The sequence below is a fragment of the Oreochromis aureus genome, linkage group 10, assembly GCF_013358895.1.
Source record: "Oreochromis aureus strain Israel breed Guangdong linkage group 10, ZZ_aureus, whole genome shotgun sequence".
Taxonomy (NCBI): domain Eukaryota; kingdom Metazoa; phylum Chordata; class Actinopteri; order Cichliformes; family Cichlidae; genus Oreochromis; species Oreochromis aureus.
The window spans coordinates 26,293,430-26,307,199 of NC_052951.1; the positions used below are offsets into that span (position 1 = coordinate 26,293,430).

Consider the following 13,770-nt stretch of genomic DNA (forward strand, 5'->3'; position numbering starts at 1 on the left):
TCAGAGCAGACGGATACACCCTCATGAGTGGAGTGACACTAACAAGGTTTTGATAGTGGATGTGAGTGAAGCGATGCATATAGTGGATGGATGTGGAGGATATAGGTGCCAGGCATCCTGAGGCCTTTCGTCAGAGCGACAGGCAGACTTCAGCAGCAACAAGAGAAAACACAGGTGAACTAGCAGCATGAGATTCTCATCAGCCTGGACAGCACTCTGCTTCCTTCTGATTAATGAAGCCTCAAAAGAATGCACAGGTACACCAAAGTATTTAATTTTATTGTTAACCTAAGCCCGTTTTGGGCCTTGGGTTCACCAAATATCAGGGAAAATATTAATGATAGCTTAAAATGGTATTAGCTGTGTAATATTTTTGCTAGTCTTCATTTGATTTTCTAGTCCAATCTTAGCTGTTTAATTTTAGTCACATCTTTCTGGTAACAAATTAAGTATTTTTGCAAAAAGTTGAATCTTAATAATGAATCTTAGTAACTAATAATTCTGTATATCTATAATTTAAATAAAATAAAATTAAAGTGTCTCAAACAAAGAAAGAAATATTGCAGAAACAGCTGACATTAATGGTACATACAAGAGATATAGGTATATGTTGAGATATTTAAAAAAAAGCCATGAAAACTTAAAGTACTGTTATATTTGTGGTGAAATACAATATGGAACTTCAAAACATTTATGCTATGAATGCTTGGAAATGTAGGTTTTTAATTAAATAGCTTTTATCTGTCATCTGAAACAAGAAATGCATATTCCTTATGAAATACATTTAGTTTAACAATATTCTCATTGTAAATGATCAGTGCATTTAATATTCATAATGATTTCCTTCTAATTATTTTTATTTTTATTGAAGCTGACCACAGATGCAACTGATCTTATTACACATTTGTTTGTCATTTGTGATTTCAGCTATTTCTTTAACAGCATATATATATGTGCATATATTGTTATATATATTATATTAGTGTGTCTATTAGATTTTTTATTGGTTTTTCAGATTTTCACTGTAACTTTTTTTAGCAAAGAAACCAGGCAGCAGCACTGGAAGATTTGCCAATGCCACCTTAGTGCGACTGGCAGAATTTTTGAGTGCCGGTTATAAGAAAGGAGTGAGACCAGTGAAAGACTGGAACACCCCTACTAACGTGGAAATTGACCTCATGGTATACTCTATCCTTAATGTGGTGAGTTATGCTGTCTACAAACCAATTACTATTTTCCGTGTGTTATATTTTTTAAAGAAATCATCATTAAGTATACAATGTGTCATAATTATGCATACGTGAGCATGCACAAATACACAGTCATTGTGTAAAACTGAATTTAAATTATTGCTTTGACATGTTTGGATTAAAAAAACACAGAAGCACCAATGTAACACGGACCGTATAACATTTTTTGTTTTTGCGCTGATTTCTCTGTTTTGTTTTGTGTTAAAGGATGAGAAGAATCAGGTGTTAACAACATACGTCTGGTATAGACAGGTAAGAAAAATAAAAAGTGTATATTGGTGTATATTGTTTGCTTACTTTATCTGCAATTGTGGTATTATTCATTTATCACATATTTTATCTATTTGACATGGCAAATATGTGGTTACTCAACAATAAGTTTTAGTATTCACATTCATGCCATTTAAAACAAAAAACTTTCAGTTGTGATTGATTTTTTTTCCTCTTTGAAACCATGACATTTTCTCATGGGGCTGTGTAAGTGCCATAAACACAGACAAACAAACCATATGTTTGCTTGTCTTTGTTTGGACAAATGACTAAATCAATAAACATGCCATTAAAAGCAACAAAATATTATCTATAAAATTTAGACATTAGTCAACTTATAAAGTGTTACATAAAATATGTTTGCTTTAACTTACATCTGTATTTGCTTTTCTTTGTATTCCTTTGTGTTCAGTTATTTCATGAAACCACACTCAGTCCATATTTTCTGACATAGTGCAATTAAAAAAACATCTTTACATTCTGTTACATTCTTTCTGCACTCCTGAATATTTCAGTCATGGAAAGATGAGTTCCTGATGTGGGATTCACAGGACTTTGATGGAGTCAAAAAAATTTCCATACCCACGGCTAATGTTTGGGTTCCTGACATCCTCATCAATGAGTTGTAAGATTATCCTATTACTAGTTCTAATACACAGACCCTCTCGCATTTCTGTTACATTGATTAAAACCGTTATTTCTGTCTGTGACCTGCAGTGTAGACGTGGGGAAGTCTCCAGACATTCCTTACGTTTATGTCACAGATGATGGAGTTGTGCGCAACTACAAGCCCATCCAGGTTGTAACAGCGTGCACTCTCAATATCTACAACTTCCCATTTGATGTACAGAATTGCAGCCTCACCTTCCAAAGCTGGCTCCATACCAGTAAGATATTTCACTGAGTTATTAATGAATTTAAAGTTATCATTAAATAACAGTCATTCTCGCAATTTTGTTTTTCTAAAAACATTTTTATTGTATGACAACATTTAAAGGAACATTTTATTATTTTTATTCCTAAAAGTATTCTCATGTATAAGAATGCTAACAAGGCTCTAACAAGCCAAAGGTACATTTTAGATTAGAAGTATTTTTGAATGCTTTAAAAAATGCAATGAATAGTTCATATTTATTAATTACCTGCATGCAAATTGAACTAAAGAGAAAAAAAAAGCTAAATCCAATCAATGTCTTTGAAGCAGCACCACTTCTTGTAAGTCTTGGCTAGAACAACTGCTCTGTTTGATGAATCCATCAACTCTCTCCCGCTGTGAGAGAGCACAGAGGTAGGTGAAGGCTGACGTGTTGCCATGGCTGTTTCACGCTGCTCCCAATATTGTGTTCGATTTGTAGTTGATGACATCAACATCACCCTGATGCGAGAGCCCGAGGAACTCAGTAAAGACAAGAGTGTCTTCATGAACCAAGGAGAGTGGGAGTTACTTCATGTACTATCCAAATATAAGAACTTCAGTGTGGACAAAGAAGAGTATTACGCTGAAATGAAATTTCATGTGAGTGTAAAGATTTACTAAGTTGTATAGAGCATACAAAAACTTAGAACCAATGTAATAGGCCAAGATAGAGAAACAGTGTGGAAAAAATAGACTGACCAAAAATAAAAAATAGACATAAGAATTTCAGCTTCAATTCAAGGGGTTTATCAGAAGTACTGAATTAACTCTTTAGAAATTCAACCATTTTTATACAAAGTCCCTCATTTTTGGAAGTTCAGAAGTAACTGGACAACCCCGATGTTAAAAAGAATTGTTTTTATGATGAAATTCTTTGCACTCACTGACTGCCTGAAGTCCATGGCCATCATCTTTTTCCTCCAGCGATTAAGGACTATCCCATTTTTCTGCTTTGAAAAACTTGTGAGGTGCTTTTGCAGGTTGTTTTGCATCACTAGCCATTTGCTCTGTGAAACGCTGTCTGGCTTGCAGGATTTGGTGGAATCTGAGAACGTGTAACCCTTTGCACTTCAGAATTCATCCTGATACTTTTATCAGCAGTTGAGTCATCACTAAACACCAGTGACCTGTCTTTATTGAAAGCCATGTTTGAAAGATGATGTGGGCCATTCCTTTGCCTCTCCATACGTTTCTTTTCCAGACAGTCTGTTACAAGTTAATCCTGGTTTCATGATTTGGATTTGTTTTTCAGAGCTGCGCAGGCTCCTTTAGATGTTTAGAAAAATCTAATCTGGCCTTCTGCTTTTTGAGTGGAACAAGTGGTTTGCACGTTGTTGTAAACTGCATTTACGATGATGAAACCATCTCTCGATTGGAGACTTTGATCATGATACACATACCTTCTTGAGAGTGTTCTTGGCTTAGCAAGGTGTTGTGAAGTTCTTTTTCTTAACCATGGAAATAATTCTGTGATCATCTACTTTAGTTATCTTTTGTGGTCTTGATGATGAACTACAGTGCATTCATTCTTTTTAAGCACATACAAAACTGCAGCAAAAGCCACTAAAAAGGCTTTTGCTATCTCTCTGATAGGTTTATTTTTTATTTTTCAACCAGATGATGGCCTTGTTTACTTGCACAGACATCTCTTGGATGTCTCTTGGACAGGCACCAAATGCAAGTTCAATACTTGCAATTGAAAAAAGACAGGCATCACCTGACCGTGAAATGTTGTCAAGCCAATTCTCTTTGAACCTGTGAAAATAGGGGACTATGGATAAAAATTGGTATAATTCCTAAACAACTAATGCAACACTTTTGCTGAACCTCTTGAATTTAAAAAGTCTTCACTTTAATAAAATTATCAGTGTTTTATTTCAAATCCACTGCAGTGGTCCTGAGAGGTAAAATTACAATTGTTCAAATACTTCCAAATAACTTTGGACCTGACTATATATTCATCATCATGCTTTATAGGTCACTAGTTAATGTTCTTATTATGATTTATAGTGAAAGCTGAAGGGTCTTTTTTAAAAATCATTTTACCTTGTGTGTATTTTTCTCATTGCCTGTGGTACAATTGCTCAAAATCTATGCCCAGGTGATAACACTGTTGATAAACTGCTTATACCAACAAGAAACAAGAAACATGTTCCCATCTGTTCCCCAGATTCCCAGTTTTTATGAAAAGAAATGCTAAACATGTCCTGCCTCATTTGATAGCACACATTTTAACTTGACTCTAAACTAAATCTCCCAGGTGGTGATCCGACGGCGACCATTATTCTACACCGTGAACCTGCTGCTGCCCAGCATCTTCCTAATGGTGATGGACATTGTGGGTTTCTATCTGCCACCAGACAGTGGAGAGAGAGTTTCATTCAAGATCACTTTGCTGCTGGGCTACTCTGTCTTCCTCATCATTGTGTCTGACACTCTGCCTGCCACTGCCATAGGAACCCCGCTAATTGGTGACTAGAATCAATTACACTCACCTGCAGTTTGTATTCAAATGAGCATTTCTGCGACTACTATGAAGATATGAGTTTAAAATATTTTGCCTGAAGGCAGTCTTACTTTTCTTTAAATGTATGGGTAAACAAAACAGAGAAAAATATGACAGGGGAGATCAACACCATGAACAGCTATTAGTTTGTAGTAAAGCATGCAGTGACAGATGGTTGAGGGCAAAACATCACCTGAGCTGAAAACTATTCCAGGATGGATTGGGTGTCAGGCAGGGCCACATCCTTCCACCATTTACCATACTACCCTTTATCATTTATAAACTACAATTTCTTTTCTTTTTTTTAATCTTATCTGTCCTACAGGTGTGTACTTTGTGGTTTGCATGGCCCTCCTAGTAATCAGCCTAACAGAAACTGTGCTGATTGTACGTCTGGTCCACAAACAAGACCTGCAGCCCCCTGTGCCCCAGTGGCTGAAGTATCTGGTGTTGGAAAGAGCTCCAGTCCTTTTCTGCATCCACAAAAAGCACCGGCTATGTTCCAGACTTTCCTCTCAGTCCACTGACATGGAGAACTACAAGGAAAACAACTATGGAACTGGTAGGTACAGAAGAAAACAAGTAAAGTGGCTAATATAATTCAGAATTGTACTTAAATAAGGCAGAAAGTAAGGAAAAATCCCCAAATGCTTTTAAGCTTTAGCACTGTGAATAATCCTGTAACTCCAATCAAACCCTACAGCCCCGTGCTCACTTCACCACACCTGTGAAATCGGTCGAAAGCTCAGCCAGCATGAGAGAGAAGGTGGGCTGCTTGGACTGCACTTGACTCCAGCTAAGGACAACGTCCCACCTCTCATGGACAACATCCTGCAAGAGGTGACAACGATACGTCACTTCCTGGAGAAGAGGGACAAGTGCCGTGAAATTGCCAAGGAGTGGCTCCAGGTTGGCTATGTGCTTGACGTGCTGCTCTTCAGAGTCTACTTGGTGGCCGTGGTGGCCTACAGCATCACCCTGGGCACACTGTGGTCTGTTTGGCAGGCCGCCTAAGTTATACCACTGTACTGCTGTGGGCACAAGCTTGAAGCAGGAAATCAAGAATGCCAGAGTTAGTCGGTCTGTGCCACATGTAGCTCATAGGATACATTAAGGCACTCACATAGCAACTGGATATGAAACAATACAAATAGTCCCACACACATGAAAATGCAACTACTATCCATCATTATGAGGGATTACAAAGAATGAGAAGCAAGAACAGAAGGATGAGACTGAGATCTGCAAGACAAACATACATGAAAATACAGCATAAAATACAGGTAAATATCGCATAAAACCTGGATGAATATAGCAAAACTGCTGTGACAAACCAGGAGATACACATAAAAAAAGTAAAATCGGTAAAAGTGGTGACATTAAGGTTGTTATTGCAGATGTTGCTGTGTCAAATTTGAACTCAAGTAGTCTACAGACGTTGTTGTTGGGTTAAGTGGTGAGTGGTAGGCTCTGGGAGCAGAAGATATATGTGAGATAAATAAAGTGCTTAACGTGCATACAAGAAAAGTGCAATGTAAATGCAAGTCCAAATATCCAGCATGTGTGTTATCTGTACATTAATTTATATTAGTGAGGCAAGAAGTCCATTTTAATAACTGCTTTGCATACGAGCGATGTTGTTTGTTTATTTAGTTTCTGTTTTGGACAGAAGACTGTTAATTATTTTCATGCTTCAAAGCATGAGAAATATGTGAAATCTATTGAATTCTTTTTATTTCACACTTTCTGGTGTTTTTGTGCCATCAAGAGATGATATATAATTATATACAGTGAAAAAACACAATGTCTGTAAAATTATACACTGAAAAAATGTATAATGTTAAAAAAAATGTAAAATGCATAATGTTGATTTACAGCCAGTTAAAAATACCACTGGGTAGTCATCAAATAAAAGAAGTAAAAAAAAAAAAATGCAATCTTTGCTTTTTATAGAAGTCCATGTGTGCCACAATATTTCATTAAAAAATACATAGTCAAATAAAACATAAAATCACACAAAGCAAATGATAAAAACTACATTTATAAGAGCTTCCATTTATGTAATGGTGTGTAAAATGAAGTTTTTTAAAGATATGTCTTTGCACCTGGACACAATCTCACTATGAAATGAAAAATGACTTCCATAGTTTAGGTTTCGGAAGCTGCATTGTTCCACTCTACTAAAAATATAACGCTGAAGGTCACAGTTTTAAAAAATCGTAGCAGAGAAAAACACACCTTTTCGTAGAATTTATCACAAAAAGAATCATAATTTTGAACTGAAGCTGTAACGTGCTTTGCAAATGAACCCACAGATATTAGACAAACACACTCACACACACTACTGTATGTGTAACATGTGATATGCAGTTTATAACAAAATAGATTTTTTAGCTTTATTTCTGCCTGCAGTCCACCACAGCTGCCAGAGGATGGCACCATGTACAATAACATCAGTTTCCCTCAATAGCAGTGAGTCACTGAAGTTCTGATGTGCATATTATCAGTGGCCCGCATAGATGCTTCTTATCAGTTTTAGAGAATGTTTAGAGTAATAGCAGAGGGGGAATATTCACTGCCATCCTTTTCTCTGATTAAATGATTATGTAAGTTAGACTAAATGCATTTTGTGGATTTTCTTTCCACTTTCATGTTCCACATTTTGGACAGTGTCACGTTAAAGGTTAATTAAATCAGTTTACACGGCCTATCAATCTGTTCAACTTGTAGCTCTTTGTGCAAAAACACAATGCAAATGAGATGAATGACACTATTTAAGGTCTCCTCCCTAGCCCCGTCACAACTGCATGCTAAAAGAAGAATAATCATTTTAAAGTATAGCTCTTCCTTAGTTCTGTTTTTCTCTCAGGAAAATGGGAAATAGGTACAGCAACCCATGCAAACATTCATGGAAATAAAGTACACAAAAAGAGTTTGTACAATTCCAATAACCTCAAATGTTAATATTGGTTATGACTACCATTATTCTTCAATACATGCCTGAACTCTCTGAGAAAAGCTTTCTCGCAATTTCCTTAAGTAGTCCTCAGGAATAGTTGTCTGGGCTTCTTGAAGGACATTTAAAGCTCTTCTTTGGATGTTGGCTGCCTTTTGTTCTGTTCTCTGTCAAGATGATCCCACACTGCTTCAGTAATACTGAGATCTAGATACTGGGGAGGCCAATCTATGACTGGCAGTGTTCTGTTGTGTGTTTTTCTATCCGGGTATGCTTTTTCTGCATTGGCAGTTTTAGGAACCTTTTTTTTAGGTAAGTGTTAAGTGGCTTAAAAAACAAACAAAGCATTGCTCTGGTCAGGTACAAGCATTGGACTGAAAGTGACTGAAAGCCTGAAGAACTATTGCTCATGACCACTTTAAAAATTAAAAGGAAGTGCGTCTCTTTGGAAGCAAAATTTAAAGGAATTAAGGATCTCTTGAGTGTTAAGACTCGCTTAAGCTTCTATTTTATTTCTGAGCAATAAGCTATGCAACTTAAGGTATGTGCTATTTAAAATGTAGTGTGATGATAACATCATATCTGATTGAAATGGGAAACAGGGGATTCTGGTGCTCATTTGTGGTAGGAGGGTCAGGAAAAGCTCTAAAATATATCATCTTAGCTTCCTCTTAAATCATTGTCCGATGACTGGGGTTAAGTCTGAATTGTTTACTCCTTTGCTGACAAGATTTCAGATTCAGATTTCAATGGCGTAGTTCATGTGGTCGTATTTAAAAGCAGTCTGGTTGAGTAAGCGATTAATAGTTGGAATTAAACCATCATTAAACCTCCCTTGCACCAAACAGGGAACCTCGGGGTCATCACTCTAATAATCCACTCTTTACATATGTGGGTCAAAGATCAGCACTCAAACCTGATTCTGTAAAACAAAGCCCCTACACTGTTCCTTCTACCATCCTGACAAACCATTCACTAAGCGCTGCCCTTTCCTTTCCCATGCCCCAAAATAACATGAAAGTCACATCAAAGTCCAACAAATCTGCTCACAGTTAGTTTTTGCCCTCATTTCCTGTTTTTGTTTTCTCCCAAAAAAACAAGAAAAGAAGAAAAAAACAAACGGGAAAAACTACACTAATCTGCAATGTGTTTTGGATGTAATACTTTGGAGTGTTCTGCATAAATGAACAGGGAAACTGGAGAGCTGCCTCATTAGTTTCCAATACGCTGAAGTCAAGATCTGATCTCGTGTGCCAGAGAGAGGAAATGAGCAAATATAGGAGGATTATTGGGAAATATTGGAGACACTTTTGATGTGACACTGTATTTATTTGTTGGACACACACAGCCGGGCTTGCCTTCTCTAGTTTTATTGGGCATAAAATTCTGGGAACCACACAGAACTGACAATGAATGTTTATTACCCCAGATATGAGCGGCGATGACATTAACTACAAACACACAACACTACAAGCATTTACAAAATATACTCCATATATATTATACGCTGCGCAGTAATGCACACTCAGACAGGATGATTATACTGATGTCAGAACACCTCATTGTTAGTACATTTAATTGCTGACTGTAGCAATGAAAGGACAGTTAGAGGGATGTCTTTTGTTTTTTCCTCTCCTGCCTGTGTGATGTAAATGCAACATTTGAGCCTCACCAGCACTGAGGATGAAATTTCAAAGCTTGCTCTAAGTATCATGGTACAGAAAAGACCCTCAAATCAGTGAACTCAAAGGATTTTCTTTTCAGGAAACATACATTTTCTCATCAAATGTCATACAATCCACCTTCAGTGCTGTGTTTTGTTTGGAAAGAGTAGCATGTGGAGATTTTAGCCCGATGATGGCACTTGTTAGAGCATTCATACAAAAAAACATGTCCAATGCACCAGAGGAGACAAATAAATCCTGCTCCCTCACCAAATTATGAACATGATTATGTTTATAATCCTATTTAACGTAAGCATAATGTAAGTAAAATGATGAATAATAATTACCATATTTGTTTTTTTAAGTTTTCTCAATTGTTTTGATACAGTTCAACAATCAAAGCTTGTTTCACATGAGTTAGAAAATGCAGTCGATCACTTAAACACTGTGACCACTGAGTAAAAGCCTTTACTCACTGCTGTTTTAGGACTTCGACATCAAATGTTTTTCTACTTTTTATCAACAAATACCAACTATTTTTTTTTACTGGCCCTAAAAAATTAGTGTTCAGACCCAAAAATGAAATATGAAGAATAAAAAATTTTACACAATAGAATCGCCTATTGGGATCCAAACCAGTATTAGACAGAACTACCTAAAGGTGTACCTAATAAATTGTCCAGTGATACTGCTATTGTTACACTACTAAAGATATTTGTTACTGTCTTGATGAACTTCAGAATCAGAATACTTTAATAATCCCTAAGGAAATTATGTCACTTGAACATGAAAACACCCTTTTTCTACTAATACTGTCTAGCATTGCATTGATGTTTCCAATCCAGTGACTTCAAGCATGTATGAAAGAGCAAATACAGTAAGACCCATTCAGAGGTTTACTTGCAACAAATAGAAATGCATACTTTCAGTTTAGTGTCACAGCTGCTCATCCAAATTTCCCTTTTAAGCAGCCCCAAGGATGCTCTACTGGACTGAAATCTGTTGACTGAAGGCCATTGGAGTACAGTTTTTTCAGTCTTCTGTATTTTGGTGAGACTGTGTGACTCACCAATGTAGCCCTAGGTATTTCTGTTATTAGCTGATGGGTGTAGCCCCCAGTGTGGTCTTCTGTACCCATCTGAAGTACACATCTGCTTCAAGGCCAGACATGTGGTACTTCGAGGGATGCTCTTCTGCCTAGCCTGTTTCTAATGAGTAGTTATTTAAGTTAATCATGTCTACATGCCTAAATACTTTGAGTTGCTGCTGATGTTAAAGGCTGATTAGATATTTGGATTACCGTAACAAGCGTTGGAACAAGCATATCTATTAAAGTGGTTGCTGAATGTATGTAGCGTGACTTTACTGGCCCACACAGTAGTTGGTGTTCAGATCTCAGATTATATATATTTTACTTGTCTGTTTTCTGATGCATAGAATTTAATGGGTATTATTTTGCTTTTCTCAATTTCAGCAATTTTGTAAAGTGTCAAAAAATCCTTCACATTTTTGCAGAAATCTCTCAAAGTCACTAAGGGTTTGAGAAAAAAAACAACTAAACATTTCAATGACTAATTCTTTGAGGAGTGGTGAAAGGGTTTGATTCTTTCATCACAGAGTTGAAGTGATTGACTCACTATTCATGTTTTGATAAATGTGAAAAGGGTATTTTGAATCTTGCAGAGTCTTTTGCACAGCTGATTCTGCGTTATGAAAAATACCTGATTTGTTGTGAGAACTGCATTAAGAGAGGTAAGAACGACTTTTCTGCTGCATCAAACCAGTTGAGGAAAAACTGTAACTCAAATGTTTCATCAGCCAATCACATGGCATCAACTCAAAACATTTAGGCACACAGACATGATCAAGATGAGCTGCTGAAATTCAAGCCAAGTATCAGAATTAGGAAGAAAGGTGACTCAGTGTGGCATGGTTGTTGATGCCAGATGGGCTGGTCAAACTGCTGATCTACTGGAATTTTCTCACACAATTATCTCTTACGTTTACAATGAACAGTCAGAAAAGAGAAAACAAAAAGCCTTGTTGACAGCGAAGGTTAAAGGAGAAGACTACTTTGAGCTGATAGGAAGGTCACAGCAACTCAAATAATGATTCATTACAACCAAGGTATGCAGAACACTCACAACACACTGGAACTTGATGCAGATGAGCTGCAGCACCAGAAGACCATACAGGGTGCCACTCCTCTCAGCTAAGGTCAGAAAACTGAGGCTACATTTCAAACTGGATATTAGAAGACTGGAAAAATGCTGTACTGGAAAAAAAAAAAGCATGAAGGGGTGAATGAAGCATGTTGTATAAAGCACTTTGAGTGCTCAAGTAAAATAGAAAGTGCTTTCTTTACTCTTTCATACATATTTGATTTGACTAAAAAAAAAAACAAACCCAAAAAACAAAAAACGTCATGCTGGACTATATTAAGGAGAAAATCTGTAAGTCTGACTGACAAAAGTAGTAACTGTTTTAATTGGCTGTCGAATTCAGATGAGATATGCATCAGTGACAAAGTGACAAAATGTCTTATTAGTGAAGCATGTGTAGAAACAATAGCAGTTGTTATGTGTGTGTAGGTTCTCAGTTACCCAGCTCATGGTAATCTAAGGAGCTTCGAAGGAAAACTGATGGGACTTCTTTAAGTTTCTTGAAGATGCTTCACCTCTCATCTGACAAGCATCTTCAGCTCTAAGACCAAATCACGGAGAGTCCCTGCAATAGGAGAGGTTACAAATCCAATGAGCAACACAAAGGTGATTTTTGGTTTGTTATATTTGGTCAAACTAGGGTTCACAAAATACCCAAAGCACACATTTCTGTGTTCATTTTCCTGTAATTCTTCTGTCAGTGTCTGCAAATTGCTAAATAACTAATAAAATACCTCATTTGTTTAATTACGGTAAACATTTCAGAAAACTTGGAATAAAAAAAAAGGAAAATTTCATGGTGTTATCGCTTAATAAAAACCTTTAATAGTGGACAGTTAAATCTAGTTTATGAATATTAGAAATGCTAAAATATGGCTCATGTGCAGAATCAAACTTTCAAATTTGTCATAAACTGTCTTAAGTGATCAAAAGTTTCATTGTGATCCTTTTGTTAAAAGTTCTCACCCCTTTCTCCTAATTAAAGAAGACTTCGCTGCACTGAAACAGATATTGGAGTCACAATATTTTTTTACTTTTACTTTTAAAGACAGGGATTAAGCCTCTCTAAATACTGGCTGTTTCTTTAGCTTCACAATGATCTACTGCTCTAAAACCGTGGAACAATTATTCAATATCTGCTGTATATCAAAATATTTGATGTTTTGATGTGAGGTTGAGCAACGATACAAAATGATAACAAGTGATAAACATCAGCTATAACTTGCCACAGAAAAAAAAACCCCTGTTTGGGGTCGTCTATCTTTGTGCAAAATCGGAACATTTTGTGTCTTGTTTCGCTTCCTCTCTAATGACAATCATGCCTGTGTGAGAGCACAGGTGCGCAGATAAACATGCCCCTGCATATCTAATGATAGCATTTATGACCTCTATGGCATTAGCGACTGAACAGACAAAAGGCAGTCAGGCTTGAAGTGGTGCAACAGTTACCGTTAGTACATTATGAGTGAGAACTGGTGGCAAACAGCCAGATGCTGAGTGCAAAGCCAGACAACTGAATGCACTTCAGCTCTGAGCATTTGTTGAAAAATAAAGCAGATTCACAGAAAACTGATGGCGGCATCAGTCAGATACTTTGAAATGGTTATAAAACGTTGATTCCGGTTACTTAATGTGGATATTTATTTTTTGCTTTAAGGATGTGTTGCTGCTCGTAAACATGACCCTGCCCACACTACTATAAAGTAAAGCAAGAGTGGACGAAATCTTAGTTTTAAAAATGAGTAAAAATAATGTCTTTCCACCAGATTAAATACTAGTTATACAATAATATTATTGATATATAGTTATTCTGAAAATAAAAGTACAGCATATAGTGAGTTGTGTTCAGATAAAATGAGATAAAGATAAAATAACATCTCACATTCACTGGTCCTGTAAATGTAACCGGTCATCTTTGGCTTTTATTTATTTGGTATTTCACATCTGCAGTATAATAGTTATTTTCCTTGAGATATACAATACCTCACTCTTTTATTTAATGCCTTTAGTTTTTAGGATAATACTGAATGTGGAAGTACTGCCCAT

The 13,770-nt window shown here is 36.5% G+C and overlaps 1 protein-coding gene across 1 annotated transcript; it reads left to right on the forward strand.

The window, feature by feature from the left end:
• The first annotated feature begins 86 nt into the window (after positions 1-86).
• htr3a (5-hydroxytryptamine (serotonin) receptor 3A) lies at positions 87-6,067 on the forward strand. Its single transcript, XM_031747628.2, has 9 exons — positions 87-174; positions 1,039-1,202; positions 1,458-1,502; positions 2,036-2,145; positions 2,238-2,407; positions 2,876-3,036; positions 4,697-4,907; positions 5,268-5,508; positions 5,692-6,067. Exons 1-9 carry the CDS (start codon positions 87-89, stop codon positions 5,954-5,956), a joined length of 1,455 nt encoding a protein of 484 aa, XP_031603488.1. The 3' UTR covers positions 5,957-6,067.
• The last annotated feature ends 7,703 nt before the right edge of the window (positions 6,068-13,770 follow it).